Genomic DNA, 20,568 nt, shown 5'->3' on the forward strand with positions numbered 1-20,568 from the left:
TCTGATTGCTCAAAATAGTATAGATATTTTCTGCTTGAATGAGACTTGGTTATCAAATTCAAAGTATTTACGTATCCCATCATATAATATCATTCGAAAGGATAGAGATAATTCATTTGGAGAAGTTTTGATTGGCATTAAGAATGGCATCGAATTTAAGTATTTGAACTTAGCCTTGAATATACAACTTGAGCATGTTGTTATTTCTGTTACTTATAATGATTGTAAATTTTGTATTATTTGCATATATGCTTCCCCAAATTCATACTTTTCCAAATCAGAATTCAAAATGATTTTAGATAATGTTTCATCACCATTTATAATTGTAGGTGATCTAAATGTTCATAATTATTCCTGGGGCAGTGATAAAATTGACGGTCGAGGTTTCTTAATAATGGAACTAATAGATGAATTCAATTTAAATATTCTTAATGATGGTTCATTTACGAGAATTGCAGTTCCTCCATTTCAAAATTCATGTATTGATTTATCTTTATGTTCCAATAGTTTGGCATTCAAATTATCTTGGAAAATAATACCTGATCCAAATGGTAGTGATCATCTTCCTATTTTGATTAAATTAAATAATAATGAATATAGTAATAAAACTGAAAATTCTAATATTGATGATCTTTCAAAAAATGTTGATTGGGTGAAATTTTCTGATTTAATTTCTATTTCATTAATCCATTGGGATAATTCTCAATCGCCAATTGAAAATTATGATCAATTTATCAAAATTTTGATTAAATGTTTACTTAAATCTCAAAAAACCAAGTCAGTGCGCAAAAACCACGAAAAAAATCGCCCCACTTTTTGGTGGGATAATGATTGTTCAATTGCTTTGAAAAATAAATCAACTGCATTCAAAAAATTTCGTCGTTCAGGCACAAGAGAAAATTATTTGTCCTACCGTAGGGAAGAAGCTTTGTTTACTCGCGTTACTAAATTTAAAAAAAGAAACTATTGGAAACATTTTGTTGAGAATCTTGATAAAGAAACTTCGTTAAGTACATTATGGTCAGTAGCTAGAAATTTAAGGAAACAGGATAATTCGTCTCCTGTTACATTGGAATATTCAGATAATTGGATTGATCAATTTGCATCGAAAATATGTCCTGATTTTGTTCCCCGTTCTATTAATTTCAAAAATGTAGAATTACACAATTATTTTCCTGAATTATGTTCTCCATTTTCGTTAGATGAGCTAAACTTGGCATTATCTATAACAAATAATACTGCTCCAGGTATTGATAATGTTAAATTCATTGTACTTAAAAATTTACCGTTTGAAGGTAAAATTCATTTATTGTCAATTTATAACTCTTTTCTTTTTCAAAATATTTTACCATTAGAATGGCGTTCTATTAAAGTAGTTAGTATTCTGAAACCAGGTAAAGACCCTTCTTTAGCTGATAGTCGTAGACCAATTAGTTTATTATCCTGTCTTCGTAAACTTATGGAAAGGATGATTTTAAATCGTCTTGAGCTATGGGCTGAAAATAATGACATTTTTTCAACTTCTCAATTTGGCTTTAGAAAGGGTCGTGGTACTCGTGATTGCACAGTCCTTTTGGCTTCTAAAATTTTACTTTCTTTCAATCAAAAACAAGATGTTATTTCCACATTTCTTGATGTATCTGGAGCCTATGATTCTGTACTTATAGATTTACTTTTCCAAAAAATGAATAATTTGAAAATTCCCTTAATTATATCCAATTTTATTTATAATTTATTCTCATATAAAATTATGTACTTTTATCACAATGGGTCTTCTAAAATTTTTCGTTATAGTTATTATGGTCTTCCTCAAGGATCTTGTTTAAGTCCCTTTTTATATAATTTATTCACTAGTGATATTTCAGCAATCATTCCAAATGGTTGTTATTTAATTCAGTTCGCTGATGATAAGGTTATTTCAGTAAGTGGCAAAAACAGAGAAATAATTCGTCATTTTATGCAGGTTAGTTTGGATAATATTGGTTTATGGGCTTTCAATAATGGTTTTAACTTTTCGGTTCAAAAAACAAAATTTATTATTTTTTCTCGAAAACATTAAACTATTAGTGTAGATTTATATCTTAATGGTATTGAAATAGAGCAGGTTAGTGAGTACAAGTATCTAGGTATATGGTACGATTCTAAACTGAATTGGAGTTATCATATTAGGTATATTCAGAAAATTTGTTCAAAGAGAATCAATTTTCTTCGCATTATCACTGGCACTTGGTGGGGTGCTCATCCATCTGATATGATAACTCTTTACAAGACAACAATTCGTTCTGTTATGGAATATGGTTGTTTTACTTTTGGTTGTGCTTCTCAAACACATTTGGCAAAACTCGAAAAAATTCAATTTCGATGTTTAAGAATTTGTCTAAAATTGATGAATTCCACGCACACAAAATCTATTGAAGTTTTAGCTGGCATTGTTCCTCTCAAAATTCGTTTCAATGAATTGAATACTAAATTTCTAGTCCAGTGCTTTACCAATAACCATCCAATAATAAACATACTGAAAGATTTGTATGAAATTAATCCCTCTTGTAGGATTCTAAATTCATTTATTTATTGTTACACTAGAAACATTGTCCCTCTTGATTCAATTAATTTTTATAATCATGACATAAATGTTCACTCTTTTCAACCTTTAATTGACATCTCTTTAGTTTTGGAAATAAAACAAATTCCATACTATGAGCATTATCGATTTTCTAAATTGTTATTTGACCGTAAATTTGGAGGAATTGAACCTCAGTAGGGGTATTAGGGGCATAATGGACACCCTAAGCAAATGAGTATGTTAGGCCTGTAAAACAGACAAAAACTTAACATATTATCAGTTGGCTTACAACTTTAACTTGTTTCCTACGTATTTTAATCATTTACAGCTGGTAGAATGTCAGTATTGTGAAGAAATAATGAATTGAAAACCGCGTGTTTTTTGGAGCTGGCAGGAAAGGTACGGGGCGAAATGGACACCCATCGGGGCATAATGGCCACCCCTGCATATATAATGCTGTATCTTTGAGAATATCGACCAGTTAAGTAATTTACCAACGGAGATCAATACCACAGATATAATACTCCATCTTAGACAAGTTTACATAACATCAAAGTTAATTAAATGAATTTTAGGCCATAATAATCGGATTGCATTTTTTCTAACTCTCTAAAACGCCTAACAGTATGCAACGCGCGTACATCCATTCATAATTGCCAGTGTTCATTTCGCCCCGAACAGACTACAACATTGAAATTGCTATTTTCAGTATGTTCTGATCAAAAATATAATATTTCATTCATTGCTAAATCTACGTATACATGTAGATAAGCTAACAATTCACTTGTTTGTATGGTGGACACACACAATCACTCGTAATACCTTATTTGCTGCTGCTTCGAAATTATAAGAAATCCACCATATGAAAAACATATTTCAATTTCAATGATATTTTGATTATTTTGAAGGAATATAAATGGTAATTTTGATAAATAGAACAATTACTTGTTCCTTTACACTTATGCATTGAAAGTTTTACATAAAAGTCAACGGTTTCGGCAAAAACAGGGGTGTCCATTTCGCCCCGGGTGTCCATTATGCCCCTAATCCCCCTATTTATTTTATACAGATGGTTCATTCATTAGAAATAGTGCTGGATTTGGAGTTTATAATATTGAGGTGGCTCATTTTTTTAAATTGAAATCTCCTTGTTCCATTGTTGTTGCTGAATTGATTGCTTTATATTTCACATGCAGTGTTATTGAAGGGTATTCTCCAAATTTGTACATCATATGTACTGATAGTTTGAGTTGTTTAAATGCAATTAAATCAACAAATTTTAATTTTAAAATTCATTACATAATCATAATGCTGAGAAAATTAGTATACGATTTACAACGACGAGGATTTATTATAAAATTTGTGTGGGTTCCTGCACATTGTCAAATTTTTGGTAATGAACAAGCTGATTGTTTGGCCAAATTAGGTGCTACTCGTGGTATTATTTATGAACGTAAAATTTTTCATTCGGAATACTATGCTGAAATCAAACAAAAATCGAAATCTTCTTGGCAAATTGATTGGGATTGCAGTGATAAAGGTCGTTGGTGTCATTCCATTTGTCCTGTTGTGGATAAAAAACCTTGGTTCAAACATTTATCTACTAGTAGAAATTTTATTTGTCTGTTTTCAAGACTTATGTCTAATCATTATATTTCTAATAGTCATTTATATCGTATCAATATTGTAGATTCAAATTTATGTATTTGTGGTGAATCATATCAAGATATTGATCATATAATATTTCATTGTGTTCATTATACATTACCCAGAAAAAACTTAATTGATAGATTTAAAAGTTTAGGCTTTTCTTTACCTGTATCTGTTAGAGATATTTTAGGTTGTAAATCTTTAGTCATGATGAAAATTCTTTTCAGATATTTTATTGAAATTGGTTATGCTGTTTGATACTCTTTAAATTTTTTTTTCAGTTTTCAAGAACTGCGTCCGATTTCTGTCCTTGATGTTAAAAATTCCTTCGTCGTACCGTAAACCGGGGTCAAATTGATCTCCGGGTCGAAATTGATCAGACGTTTTTCTATTAAATTAAGCATACTTGAAGGAGATTACTTTCTTGTATCGTGTAGTTAGAATCTGATACTAAAAAATATACTTGAAGAAACTATTTGAAATATGCTTTATCTAATGGAAAAGCGCCTGATCAATTTCGACCCGGAGATCAATTTGACCCCGGTTTACGGTAGTCAGATTACCTTGGTTCATCCCTTGACAAATCCGCATCAAGACCATGGCTCGATTATGGATACTTTTCCGGAGGAGCCTTTAGTTTTAAGTTTATTTTATAATGATTTTTGAAAAGATAAAAGAGGTTTTATGCCTTTTTGAGATAGATTTCGTAGATGAGGAAATCACTCAAAGGGGCTTTTCCCTCTTTCAAAATTTTTAGTTAAAAATAAATAACAATAACAATAATAACAGTGCGAACATTACTGCAAAGCAGATGCAGGTTGTTCGGCACGAAAAGTTAACAGTGAGCATTTGCACGGCTAAATTCAGAAGATTCCTTCCCGGAAGTACGTTGTTCGTTGTGTAAAGTGAACAGTGAGTGTGTGCGCGGCTTAATTCGGAAGCTTACTTGTTAGGAGTGCTTCTCTTAGTTGTTCGTGGATGAGCACTCACGAGTCAGGAGGGCGTGAGTAAACTCACATGCTCAGCTTACTTCTAGAATGATGGTGTTTTGATGTGTTGGTTTTTTATCTAGGAGTTGTTTTATAATGGAAACTATTCCATTATTGATCACCATCCTTTGAGATTCAGTCCGACAAAATAATCACTACCTAGAGCTTTCGTATATGTACTGGAAGTTGTCTGATAATTGTCCTGATCCAAGAAGTATTTATTTCTTCCAGGATTTTTATTATCTCATTGGAATTTGGAAACAAACTATGTACCATTATGGCTGATGGGGAAGTTTTTTCACCTGTTCTTGTAGCAGGAGATCCCAGAAGAAAATATGCTTTAAATCTAGAGTTCATACAAACAAACACAAAATCATATTCTACGGTTCCGGGTCATTTGACTGAATGTGTTATGATCGCACGATGATGAACCCAACCCATGTAACATTTTGTAGTCAAATGTTCTAGAAAAGGTTCATAGAATCACACAGAAACCAAAATAAAAGGTGTTGGGTTTTATGACTGTCCTAAAATCCTCAACAAGACTAATTGGCCATCAAAATGTTACTTGGGAAGTGATCATGCCACTGTTCTCCACACCAGTATAACTCGAAAGAACAGCCCATTATTTATAGAAGGATAAATCTCTGAAAACATCGTCAGTTTCATCGCCAACTGATACCTGAATGGTGAAACTAGGAAGCATATGATGAAAAGAAGGAAATATTTCTGATGATCATATTGGCAGCTAGAGTGTCAAAAAGTTCCTCTGAGTTATTATAATAATGCGTCGGCCAAACGGAATTCGGTACTTGGAAGATCTGGGTACCGACATTTTGAAAGGGTGTAACTGCTTTTGGAAACAGTTCCTTCCTTTAGAGCCGTAAAACGTATTTCATCCCTCGCAGCTAACAGAGAGATAAAATCCTCCTCTTTCTCTTAGCACTTAATATTTGTGCCAAAAGAAGACTTAGTTTGTGACTCATCAGGTCACCTTTCTAATTTTACATCAATTCGTCAACATACACCCTAACTCAATTTCCGGTCCTTCGTTAAATGCATCACCTGTTGTAAGCCCCTGATCGGCGTCTGTCTCCAAATCACCAATTTAACTTTTATCAAAAACTCGACCTCCCCGGTGTATTCCCCACACATCTCCGAACCCACGAAAGGCAACGCCATCGAAGCGTAGCGTCGCATCGCATGTGACTGCGATTCTTATCTCCCAAACCCAATTTGCTTCGGTCCCTGTTTTCGTGTCCAATTCGGTGTCTCCGTGGTTTGATTAGATTTCCCCCATCATCCGCGACCGATGGACGACCGACCGTTCGATTTCGTCGTTCGATAAGAACGCCCTTGAAGGTATAGAGAGACAGACATCTCACAGGGTCTCCTCTGAGCAACCGCGATAATGAGTTTACGTGTGTCTTGTAAAAACCGTGTGGTGTGCTTTACGATGGTTCGGGAACCACCAACCTACCGTATGCTTCACTGATTTTCCATTCTCGCAAAGAAGATGATTGATTGCCTTTAGCCGCTGCTGGTCTCGCGCGAATAATGTTTACATGTAGGTATATGTAGGAATCATAGAGCTGTTTCGGTTCGAGACATTTATTGTCATTTTTTATAGGTCAGTAAGGCACGTGGCCAAAGGCACGTAAACAACGCTGACGCGTCTTCACCGCCCCGCCGTTTCGGCCCACTTCCTTAGATCTCCTGTAGTATGTACTTAAGCCTAGAGGGTGTTAGTAGTTGTACAACCGGCGAGTTAGTAAACAGAAATCGGAAATAAACTAACCTTCGATAGGGTGGACTGAGGCTGTCCGAGCTTTTGGACAGTATCACATCTTGACTAGCTCGGCGGGTCCTGGGTGTTGTAATTGTTATCCACCAGCGACGTCGGCGAGTGAGTGAGTGAGCGAGCGGGTGCAAGCGCGATTGTGAGCAATAACATCCATGCAGGTGGCGGGCAGCGGGTTGCGGGTAGCATGTAGCAGGTGAGGTGGGTATACGTGGGAAGGTGGTGCGTTCGCACGTGTGATGATGGACGGTTCAAGGTAACGTGCAGGCAGGCCGCCACACGGTAGTTCGAGTTCGGCAACGAAAACAGGAGATGATCCGAAATAAATGCGTGACAGGAAATGAAAATAAATAGAAAATAAAACAAAAACAAAACATGAGTCAGAAGAACGGAAGGTTTTTTTTGTGATATTGGATGACAGCTAAAAGAAAACGCAAAATAAGTTAACTCATTCAAAACAATAATAGGAAATAAACTACAAGTGAACACTAGTGGGAAAATATGATGAAACAAATGAATACGGTGATATTGAAGGTGATTACAACAGGATCCAAATACATCAGTCACCCATAATCACATTGTCAGCCCATTTTTAAAACACACTTTTTGTTATGCTTAAGGGATGACATACCTTCAAAACAATATTTCTCAAAATGTAAAAACATAAGTCTGTGACTTTTGGAAATTTAACGCCAAATTTTCTGAATATTTTGACAAAAATATCATAACAGGGCACTTTTTTTGGTTTCAAGACCATGGCAATGTGAAAAAACTAATATATTTACATTTTACTGCATCTAACACAATCTAAGCCTTTCCACGTACTTTGTTTTAAAACAACGATTCAGTATCTTTCAAATTTAATAAAAAAAAATAATTTGAATCGGCAAACTGCCTAAAAAAGTATGATTTTTTATTTTTTAAACTTTGACCACTCTATCTTTAAACTGGTCACTCTAATGACGAAATATAAAAAGGTTCTAACAACTTTCGATAAACTACAAACCCTCCAAGTGTCATTACATGCAGAGATGCAATATATAGATATTATTTGGAATGGCTGCTTTCAAAATGGATAAAAATTAGGATTTTGATCCCTTCAAGGTATGCAATCTCTTTAAAATTAAAAAATAATGTCAAGTCCATCCATTTTCTAGTAGTTGATGATGCAATAGCATGACAATGACAGAAAAAAGTTTGCAGTTCAGTGCAAGATAGGGCTAACAAAATCGGGAGCATAATTAATTGTATGTAAAAGTAAAAACACTGATTAGTAAGGAAAAAAAAACTCTTGTTATAGTAACACACTGAAACCAGACAATTGCATTGACTATATTGAAAGTTATCGAAAGATACAATAAAAAACGATTTACTAAATTGTAAAATAAAAAAATGCACATTAAGTTTCTTAAGTCGAGCATTTGATTTTTTGATTTTCTATTAAATAAAGGAGCAATATTTTCAAAAAGAAGTTTTCTACACATTGAGACCATGGATCGAAGCATCTTTCGATTTTCTTCTGTTAGAAACATTTGTTTGGTTTAACAAAACCCATTTTTGAACAAAATTTCGAAAAAAAATTGTTTCTGGAAAACTAATAAGCATTTTCCACAAAAAAACTAAAGATAACTAGGGTCTGACCCCATTTGGGCAGGGGGACCTGCGTTGTGCAATTTCCGCTATCGGGGTGTCCATTCAAATGTTCGGATTCCCGGATTTTTCCCGGGTGTGAACAAACTCATACTAATTGATCTTAATGTGCTTTTTTTTGTTTTTTTTTTTTAATTTTAAAAATATAGAAGGCCAATTTTGATACGATCACAAAGTGATCTAATAAAAAATGTTTTTTACTGGTCCTCTTGTAAAACTTTTGGAACAGCCTCTCTAAAGACGGAATACATAGACATAGACTAGCATACTTATTGTTGGTAAAAATAAAAAATAATAATGAAGTTTTTGATAAACTCCTACAAAAAAATTTCCATTAAATCGACCAAAGAATTCTAAATTTAATCGTTTTATTTTTTTTTTAATTTGGCCAAAGCATAATAAGCAAATACTAATAACTACGGAATCGAAAATATCCCCTTTCAGGAAAGCCCTTCGTAGGGTCTTACAAAAAATCTCACAAGAAACCTGTCAGATATTTCTTAAGGGAATCTATCAGAGATTTTCTAAACTTTCATCAAATATTCTGTAACGAAAAGAATGCTTCAAGATCAATATGAGGAATCAGACTGAAAACAGTTCAGAGTTTCACAAAGAATGTAGCCGGAATTCATTCAGAAAGTGCTATTTTTTGCATCTTTTTTTTTCTAACCCGGCCTTCAATTCTCACAGGAACTTCTTCTGAAACTAAATCTGCAAGCTTTCCGAGCATGTGTTTCAGCTACTCTAGAGAGCACTATATACTTCAATTCTTCGTACACTTCTTCAGATATTCCGCTGGAAATGTGCTGCCAGAATTTCCCTGACAAGAACTTAAAAAAATGCTTTTTGAACATCGTTTGAAAACTCAGATCAAAATATATATAGGGTTTCCAAAATAAATTTCTTGAACCTAAGTGCCGAAGTATCGACATTTTTCCGAAATATTGATTTCTAGAGCAAATGGTAAAATATTGAGAAAACTGTTTAACTCCTTGAAACAAATCCTCAAGGAATGCGTGGAAAAATGTCTATATGGATTTCAGATCTGAATCTGAATTTCTCAAGAAATTTGCGAAAAAGTCTCTAGTCAAATTTCTAGAATTTCTAGAAGAATATCTGAAGCAATCCAAGGGAAATTCCTGAAGAAATCAAAGGAGGATTTTTTACAAAAATTCATGGAGGAATACCTAAAACCACTGCAGTGCACAGTCTGGGGAACCCCTGGAAGAATTTCTGAAAAAAAATCTCGAGATGTTTTGAGAAGAACTGTTGGAGAAACCCCTTAATTAAATTTCGGAATGTATTTCAGTAGGAATTCATGAAGGAATATCTAGTGAAACAAAAGGCAAGAGTCTTAATTATTTCCTAAAAAAATCAAATGAATTTTTTTAAACGAATTCCTAAAGAAATTTCTTGAACATGTTTCTAAATATTCTGAATGAATTCCTGATATAATCCGAAAAAAAACTCAAGAAGGTGTTCTGCTCAGAGAGATCGAAAAGTCCGTACAAGGGTATTGTAAAGTTAACCTGCCCCAAAATTAATCTGTCTGGCACTCCATTAAGGGGCTGTCCATTAATTACGTAAGGGTTTATGGGAGGAGGGGGGTTTTGAGAAATCTTACGCGCCATACAAAAAATTTTGGGTTGTCATACAAAAAATCTTACAAGGGGGGGAGGGGGTGTCGAAAAATTTCAAAAATTCCCTTACGTAATTAATGGACAGCCCCTAACTCTGTGATTTTTCTGTCTTCAGTCTTTATCAGTCACGCTTGGCGTTAGTTGCTCTATGGATTCGTTTAGAAACTCGTTTAGGAAGTTTCCCGCTCATCCTCTTTGGAAGTTCTTTTAAAACATCTACCATAGAATTCTTCTGAAATTTCTCCAGAATTTTCCTTAAAATAACCTTTAGAAGTTCCTTCAGAAATTTCTCCAAGAACTCCTACAGAAAAGATTAAATAGGTTTCTTTAGAAATACCTTCTTAAATTTTTATAAAACTTCGTACGAGCATTTTTTTTAGGAAATTTTTCACGAATTTCTTCAGAAATGCTTTCGACGAATCTTTCAGAAAATCAAAATTTCAGAACTCCCCCAGGACATGGTGCGATACGGATTTTTTTAGAAAATCTTTTTCACAAATTGTTCCAAATTATCCTTCAAAATTTCTTCCACTCATTTCTTTAGAAATAACCCTAGAGATTCCTTTAGGTTTTATTTATGAGATCATTTCCTTATTTTGTACAAGTATTTCATGAAGAAATAATCTTCGATTGCTTCCAAAACTCCCCATCAGTTTTATTCAGAAATTCGATTAGAAATGTGTCAAAAAATTTATCAGACAACAATTTTATGTAGTTTTCCATGGGTTTCTTCCGAAACTCTGCCAGAGATTACTTTAGAATTTTTTCTAGAGATTCGTTGAGAAACTATTCGATAATTTCCTTTCTTTTCTTCAAAGATTATTTCATTAATTCTTGCACTGGTTTCATCAGAAAATCTTCTAGACATTCCTTCGAAAATTCGTACAGATATTTCTTCAGGAAGTCTACCAGAGCTCTGCTCAGGAATTGCTTCAAGAATTGTATTGAAACTTCTAGTCAGAATGTGTCCAGGAACATAAATGGATTTATCCATCCAAAAAATCCTGCAGGAATTCCTCCAGAGATTTCAGTAGAAGGTAATACTGAGAGGAACCTCGATTGCCTCAATATTTTCAACCATGCATTTCCCCAAAAAAATGTTTATGGTGTTTATTCAGAAATATTTTCCATTAATTTCTACAGGAATTCCTTGAAAATACCTCAAGACCAGTCTCTTTCCGGCTTCCAGCCACAGCAAAGAGTTTATCATTCTAAATCGTTTGGAAATAAAAAATTCCAAATTTCTGTAAATCCAGTTGGTCTCCGAATAAATCTCATGTGCTTTACAGGGACAGAAACTTATCTGGTATTTTTTCTTAGTACAAGTCGGACTCGATTATCCGGAGTCGGGTTCTGACGCTTCCCAAATCAATATCTCAAAAACGGAATACTGTAGGAAGCTGAAATTTTGACAGATCACTAATCAAAGTTGGCTTGACAGAATATTAAAATTTTAGCATTACAGAGCATTCTGTTTCCCAGATATATATTTTAGAAGCATCAGAACCCGACTCAGGATAATCGAGTCCGACCTGTATTCACACAGGAACTCCATTAGAAATACAGGGGATGGCCAAAATGTTTGGGATAGGCAACTTTTTTTCTCTCACAAAAAAGTTCAACATGCTATAACTTTTCATAGAGTGCATCAAAAAATCTCAAATTTTGACTGTTTGTCAACCTATTATATGTGCATCATTGGTACAAATTTGGGCTCAATTGATTAATCTTTCGCAAAGATAGAACCTTTCGAGTAAAACACTATTTTTTAGACATCTCATTTTTTAGCTGTCCTATCTCGGAAACCAGTAAACCGAATTGAATGAAATTTTGAACGTACACTAACAATACACAAATGCTTCACAAAATATTAAAACATAAATACTTTTTGAACTTTGAAAAAAGTTATCATGGATTGACACTTTTTGGATTTTTCTCGAAAAAATGTATTTTTTTTTAAGTCAATGTCAATAAATTATAGTGTTGATGTCCAAAGATTTTCCACTTCTGGTTTCAAGTTATCTTTAATCAGATATAGTGGAGCCTATTTGGAATAAAGGAAGAACACATTTAGTAATTTTTGTGTGGTTTTGTAAATTTGACTTATTTTCCTCTATATGAGTAAAAATTTCAACCCGGTATAACTTAATTCGCCATGAGAAAATGTTACATTTTATATCGTTGTATTAAGTATCAATATATTGTTGATAAACGTTAAAAAACTCATTCAATTCGGTTCACTGGTTTCCGAGATATGACAGCTCAAATATGAGTTCTCTAAAAAATAGTGTTTTACCCGAACGGTTCTAACTTCGCGAAAAATTATTCAATCGAGCCCAAATTTGTACCAATGATGCACATATAACAGATTGATAAACAGTCAAAATTTGAGATTTTTCGATGCACTCTATGAAAAGTTACAGCATGTTGAACTTTTTTGTGGGAGAAAAAAAGTAGCCTATCCCACACATTTTGGTCGCCCCCTGTACGTCCACAGATTGCTCCAGGAAAAGTTCCAGAAAAATCCTCCCCGAATTTTAGTTAGGGATTTCTTTAGGAATTTTCCTGAAACATACTCAATAAACCAAGTAATTTCACGAAGGCCTATCCAAACTGTCTCTAGATATCCAGGAAGTTCCCCAAAAGTTCCTGTTGAAATGACTTCAAGAATTTCTTCAGATTTTCCTGTTATAGAGATTTATTCTAGAGTATTTCTTGAGATTTCTGCAATAATTCTTCTGGAAATTTCTTCAAACAATCCTTCAGGGATTCTTTTAGGAATTTCTGCTTGTATTCCTTCTGATATTTCGTCAGGGATTCTTTCACAAATATCTTCAGAGACTTCTTCAGGAATTTCAATGATGGATTTTTACAAAATTGTCTTCATGGTGTTTTCCGGATATTCGTCTAAAAAGATTTCTTCGGAAATTCTTCGAAATATTTCTATAAGAACTTCATGAGAAATTCCTTCAAGGATTGCTGTATACCAGAGCGTTAATGATTAATCATAAATTTAATCATGATTAATGATTAATGATTAAGATTAGTCAAAATCATTAATCATAATCACAATAAAAATCTCATTTAATCATTAATCATTAATCTTAATTACACTGTTTTTGGAATCTAATCATTAATCAGTAATCATAATCATAAAAAAATATTAATCAATCGTTAATCATTCATCACCAAAAATGATTCACCATTTAAAATATATGATCCAATTTAAATTGGTTCAAATGCTGTTCTAAGTAATATAATTTATGATTCTTTTTTCAAAAATCTCCCGGACAGAGTTACCTTTTACTTTCGAACTTCAAAAACATGTTAAACAATAAATATATTTTAATCATTTCCAGTTTTTTGTGATTGATTAATCACGATTAATCATGATGTTTAATCAATGAGCCATTTTTAATCATTAATCATGATCCATAATCATAGATAAAACCAATTTTAATCATTAATCATAATCTTTAATCATCCCAAAAATCAAATTAATCATTAATCAAATTTGAATTTTAATCATCAATGATTAATCATGATTAAAATTGTTGTTAATCATGAACGCTCTGCTGTATACATTCCTGCAACGTTTTTTTTTCTAGAAATTGCTCCTGTGGATCCGTCAGATATGTCTTTTGGGATTCCTTTAAAGATTCCCGTAGAAATTAATTCAGTTATTCCTCCAGGGATTTTTATCCGAAATTCTTTCTATAATTGCTCATTAAAATACAGAAATGTTTCTTGGAGGAATCGCAGAAGAAAATTCTACAGAATACCTTGAATGAATGTTTCAAAGAAATCCCTTCCTAAAAGAAATCTTCTGGCGATAACTTTAGAGAATTCTAGAGAAAATGTTAAACATTTTCTGGGCCGATTCTTGAATAAAAAATTCTAACATAGTTTATGAATTCATCTCCGGAGGAATTCCCGGATGAATGTCTAGGAAAATACCTGAAGGACCTCCTTAACCCTCGAGCGATCGCGCTGTTGTATTTTGTACAACACGTTGAAAAACTCTCGCTTTTTGTACTCAGCATTAGCGTGGTGCTGACGCAGGTAGTCGACCGCGTGAGTTACGGAAGGTTAAGGTACCTCATTAAGGTTGAACAAATCGTAATTGATATCGTCGTCATAATTGAAATCATTGAAAACAGTTCTCTTGTTCAGACTTATATGTTTTCGTTTGTAAATATATTAACGGTTTTCAATTTAGGATCCAGAACCCAATGAATATATTTCCATTGGAACTGTTTCTGTTTTCAACAAAAAAAAAAAATGCTTTCGAAATTTAAAATGATGACGGTGATGCGAATGACGACTTCTTCAACCTTGGTTCGTAGAGAAAAAAAGTAATTAGAAACTTCTGAAGAAACTCTGAAAGTGGCTCAAAAGAAAAAATGTTTCGAATTTTTTTAAAACGATTCCTGGAAAAATCCGTAGAGCAAATACTGAAGGAATCCTTAAAGATGTCTGCTGAAACCTCTGCAGAATTTGCAAACAAAGGAACTGGTGAAGTTCTTGTAAATCTTCTCAATAAATTTATGAGGGACCCCTGAGAGATTTTCTGAAGGTTTCTTGGGAAGATCTCTTAGAGTCTCTAGAGATACCTCTAAAGGAATTCATGGAAGCATTCATTACACAATTTCTGACTGGATTATTACATAAAATTGTTTGTAAAGTGTCTTGTCGAAATGAATGTAATTTGTAACAGTTTTCTTTAATAAACCTACAGAATCCTTGAGAAAGATCCGATACGGATCGAAACGTCGGAGTAAGAGAACATAAGATTGTTTTTGATCTCACAATCGGACTGAAAAGCCAGAAAAATCCTAAAAATAAAATGCCTGATAAAAATTTCCGGCAGGAGAAATTTGTGAAGGAAATCCTACAGAAACAAAAAAAAATGCTACAGAACTGCTGAACATATGTTTGAGAAAAAAAATATACACGAAGAAAAATGAGGCTTGCTTAAAACAATAAAACGCATGGTTGAATTTCAAACTGAGTATTTACTTATTTCAAAGTTATATTTCTTTGTTCTTACTTAGAGTTTATCGATCAAAACAACCAATTCCCATCATTCCACATAACGTTAAAAACTTCATTTGTTTCTACAAAATGGGGACTATAAACATGGCCTCTTACCCCAACTTCGCCATAACGAGGAAAGCGTAGCAAATCCATCACCCCAACTTCCAAGTCCAGTTTTGGCCGCGCAGGTACTCAAGACAGCATCCACAAAAACATGGTCGATTTCGCCTTTTTTTTCTTTTTTTATTCGTTCTTCTTTCCATCCGCTTGCCGAGCGTCTAAAAATAGATTTTCGAGCTGCCGCTGGAGCTGCCGTCACCAACACAATCACATTCCGGCTTTGTTGACGTCAAACATGCAGTCGTTTAAAACAATCCGTTATTTTATGTTGAAACTACCAAATCCCAGTTTGTTCTAACAAACTGTAAAAAATTTCTTCAAATGAAAATATTTGTATTATCAAACAATGGAACAGTTCAGTTTAAACTAGAAATCAGTAACTTCTACAGCAATTTCTTAAAGAATCCTTGAAGAAATTTCTGAAAATGGAAAAATTTTCTGAAGAAAGGTTTGAGTAAACCCTAAGCAAACCCTGGAGGAATTCCTTAATAGTTGCCTGAAAGAATCCCTGAATATATGGAATGCTACTTGAAGAAATTCCAATTTTTGTTTTGATAGATCTGCTGGAAAAAAATGATTTTCTAGAGGAAACCCCATGACTAAAATTTCTGAAAGAACCTAGGAAGAATTTCTGAAAGAACCTAGGAAGAATTTTCTAATCGTGGAGAAAAAAATCTTCTGGAATGGCCTCATTTGAAGAATCATTGAAGTAAATCCTGGATAAATCTTTAAATTACCCTAGAAATTCCTAGAGGACCTAGATAAATCCTACTAAAAATTCTACAAAAAAATTTGATTCCTGGAAGAAATTTCTACAGAAAATTTTAAAGAAGTACATCATGGAATACATGCACGAACGTGACTAGGAATCTTTGAGAAAGCACTTTCAATCTTGGCCATTTTCCAAGTAACTGTGGACTAGTTTCAAGATTAATCATTTGAAAAATTTCTAGCGAAACCACTGCAGAAGTCCCAAGAAAATTTCATAAAGGAATTCCGGAAAGAATCTTTGAAGGACCTAGAAATAATTTCAAATAAATAAATGGAAAGAAATGCATCTTAAAGGCATAGGGTTTTTATCTTATTCCCGCCTAACTAAGCACCAATCAATAATGATCGAGTTTATTCTAGCACCTCGCCTAAAGTCTCATGGCAAAGTTGGTATCAATTACTTGTTTATTAATTAGCTTCCATATCATTTAAAATATGTGAAATTATTGTCCCTCAAATTCTGTTTCCGTCTAGTCCATGTCGTTTTCGGGCACAACCAGAATTTAATTCCCGGCACACCTTCTACCTGACACTATGGTACATAGGATGTTCAAAAACTATGATTTGAATGTAGGTGTTCATTCGAAAAGTCGATCAAATTCTTTATCTTTATCTTTATTATTACTCATCAACAGACTATGCAAAGTCCCAATGATGTCTAACTTAAATTATAACAAAAACAGTGCAATTTAAAACTATCAACCTTATCACAAACAATTAAAATAAAATCGACACGTATCTTACAGATCAAGTATTATTTGAAAAAAAAAAGTTTTAAAATTGCGACGAAGCGCCTCCCTAGGTAGATGGTAGTCAAATACAGCCGCTACTCTATTGAACAAACGCTGAAGTCCGGTCATGGCGTTGTTCAAACCATAATTGTTTCGACGGAAAGGAATCCTAAACATAGCATTATTGCGCAGCAGTCGAGGTTGAACATTGATGTCTAGCTGCTCCAGCAAAGCCTGACACTCAATTCTCCCTTGGAAGATATCAGCAACGGTCAGTGCTCTACATACGTCCCGTCGAATCCGCAGAGGGTCCAGGTCGATCAATCTGCAGCGATCTTCGTATCTCGGTAGACGAATTGGATCCCTCCAAGGCAACCTACGCAACGCGAAACGGAGAAAGCGCCGTTGTATTTTCTCAATGCGGTCGCTGCCATTGTTGTAGTTCGGGCTCCAGACTGCAGAACAGTATTCTAGTGTTGACCGCACCAAAGCACAATACAGCGACTTGAGGCAATAGATATCGGTAAACTTCTTCGCCGCCTTGAAAACAAAGCCGAGAGTTCGTGACGCTTTGTCAACAGCGTATGAAATATGCTGCGAATATGACAGTTTTGCATCCAGCAGCACCCCCAAATCCTTGATACAATGTACTCGTTGTATAGGCGTTCCTAGCAAATTGTAGCTGTAGATTATTGTCCGCTTCTTTCTGGAGAAAGAAATAACCGAGCACTTAGCTGGATTCACCGATAGCCGATTAAGTATGCACCAGTTCGCGAAGGCATCGATCTGAGCTTGAAGGAAACTGCAGTCGGCAATTGAACAGACCCGCAGAAACAGCTTAAGATCGTCTGCGAAAGATAATCTTGGTCCTCGAACAGTGTGATTAACATCGTTGAAGTATAGAAGAAAAAGAACGGGGCCAAGATGGCTGCCCTGCGGTATACCGGAAGTTGCACGAAAACTATCTGAACGAACGTCACTTATAGTTACCACCAGTTGACGACCAGTAAGATATGTACGGAACCACCCAAGGAGATTATCGCTAATCCCTAATCTATCAAGTTTTGCGATAGCGATCTCGTGGTTCAACTTATCGAATGCGGCAGTTAAATCATTGTAAATTACGTCCGTTTGAGCCTGAGCATTCATGCCATTCGTGATGTATGATGTAAGGCACAGCAGGTTCGTAGTTGTAGAACGTCCAGAAGTGAATCCGTGTTGATCAGCACTCAAGTACTGTTTGCAGTGGGAATTTAGGGAGTCTATAACCACCAGCTCAAAAAGCTTCGAAACAGCGCTTAATGAAGTTATTCCTCGGTAGTTATTAACGTCACGCTTGCTACCCTTTTTGTGCACGGGAAACATTTCAGCTATTTTCCAACAAGATGGGAAAATCCCACTAGAGAGCGAGAGTCTAAATAACAGGAGGAGAGGTTCCAAGAGACAAACAGCGTTCGCTTTGAGAAACGTTGATGGTACACCATCAGGTCCGGGTTTTAGCGACGATTTAAGCAGCGACAACGCACGTGAGAGCGATTCTTCGTTAACATCAACGGCACTGAGGGTTTGATTTGCTCGCAACCCAAATCAAACCATGTGGTCAAAGTGCTTTTGAGCAGAAAGTTTTTAAATTGAGATGGATGTACCTTTGAAATAACGACCAACATATTTCAAATCATGTTTTGCCCACCAGATCATAATCCGCCTCTTTTTATGTAGTTGTTGAATACGATGTTTCGTATACAGACAATCCACGCCTACAGTTGCTTGCATTCTCCCTAGCCGAAAACAATTAATTGTTTACATTTCACCGACGGGGAAAGAGTGATTTATTTAATTAATTGAGCAGCTTTTGCTGCAATCTGCAGCATTGAAATCCAAATTTGAAGTGCCACAAAGCTTTTGTGGGGTGTGAGTTGAAGATTGGTTGAACAAGTGAATCTGGCAAAATGAAATTTGAACGAAAATTTGGCTAGCTGCTGCTTTAGTGCGGTTTGCCTTCGTCGTACGAAAAAAGAGAAAAAAGCGTAATTATTCGATTTTCAGTGCCATAAGGGCTGGTTATTACTAGTCTACATCTCTTTGCTGCTATCTGATGAGCCATTGGCAAAGGTTGGTTGGAATATCTGTAATTTTGGCTATTTTTCGTCTGATATGACGGAAATCAGCGAATACGACTAAGTAGATGTCTGCCCTACTTGAAGTAATCTTCAGGGGAATGCTTGCTGAAATCATTCTAGGAAATCCAGCTACAATAGTTTTTTATAAACATTTCGAAAATATTTCTATGAATCCTTAAAGAGCCCCTACATCTATGATTGGGTCTGTGATTGCTTAAATTTAACGGAAATAAAATCTTAATGACGAAATCATAATATGAATGAGTTGAAGTTAGAATATTAACACAAATTCACACAATAATTAAGAATGCTTCTCACCAATAGTTTTCCTTAAACTTAGATAAATGCGACTTCAGCTTCCTCTGCTTCTCGGGTTTCTTCTGCACAATGCTTTCAATGTGCGCTTCCATCTGTTCCATATCCATTATTCGGCAGTATAGAACTTCACTTAAACCCTTACTTAAAACTCACAACACACTTTAATCACTCTCCACTTGCTTCCCTCTCGAAAACATAAACAACCATTAGGATGTTCTTCGACACGTTGCTTTTTTCCTCTTGTTTTCTTTTCTCACCACTCTCTGGATTGGAATTCGTTTTCACTGACTCATACGTGCACTTCCGTCACTAAGCTCCTGCGTCGCGTATGGGACGGATTTCTTTATTACTATTCATCTATCCGAGCACACCGGGCAGAGGTGTAAACTCCAAGCAAGTAGCACGCTGATAACGGCTGACCCAATCAAGTGGATGCGATGAAACACAATGCCCCAATGTGTATCTTCTTATTTTTTTTTTCGTCTGGTGCTACTATCAGAGATATAATTTTAAACACTCAGGTTAAATCACTTCCATTCTTTTGTTTATTTTTTTTAACGTCGAGGTCGGATTAAATCCCTTGGTGTTGTGATAGGGCAAGTGTTTACTAGTTTTGGAAATACTGTAAAGTGATAGTATCTAGACGTCCCAAAAACGCTTTTAAAACAATGCCTATTTTTGCCTTTGAAATTTTAAATCCATCTATTAAGATTCAGTTTGAAATCAACATCCAAAATTGACTGAAAAAAAATATTTACATTTTAAGAGCAAAAATAAACATTGCTTCATATACATATATTTTTTTAAATTTTTATTAGTATAAATTCTATTACACATATTGGAAATCAATGAATAGTTCGGAATTTTAGAATACAAAATATGACCATATTCATGGATAATGTTTAATAAGTCTGACTGTATGGAGATTTCAAATTACACAAACTATAGAAACACTGGAGTTCAAGAAAATTTTGAAAAACTCATTGCCCAGAACTAACACACTTGCCCTACCTGTTCCTCATAAGGATTAACCAAATACCGATCACGTCATATGTCTGCGACGGCGGGTAGATGCGTTTTTTCGTTTTCGTTTCGTTCCGACTCTAACAAGGTAGCTTTTCTCTCGATTTTTTTGAATTGAAAATAGCCCCAATAAACTTTCGAATCGTTCCGGCCGA

At 34.7% G+C, this 20,568-nt stretch overlaps 1 protein-coding gene across 15 annotated transcripts in view; it reads right to left on the bottom strand.

The window, feature by feature from the left end:
• Positions 1 to 20,568, bottom strand: part of LOC109622365 (TLD domain-containing protein 2) — a 768,101-nt gene that overhangs the window by 265,776 nt on the left and 481,757 nt on the right. For 11 of the 15 annotated variants that reach the window (XM_062860669.1, XM_062860654.1, XM_062860656.1 and 8 more), the window contains one exon: positions 7,001 to 7,069. The exons of 3 other annotated variants lie outside the window; for them this stretch is intronic. In XM_062860669.1, coding sequence (XP_062716653.1) covers positions 7,001 to 7,069 — 69 coding nt within the window. Of the gene's footprint in view, positions 1 to 7,000; positions 7,070 to 19,390; positions 20,024 to 20,568 lie in introns of those variants that run through there. One more of the 15 variants, XM_062860667.1, reaches the window with a different exon arrangement.

This window comes from Aedes albopictus, chromosome 3 (genome assembly GCF_035046485.1).
Source record: "Aedes albopictus strain Foshan chromosome 3, AalbF5, whole genome shotgun sequence".
NCBI classification, from domain to species: domain Eukaryota; kingdom Metazoa; phylum Arthropoda; class Insecta; order Diptera; family Culicidae; genus Aedes; species Aedes albopictus.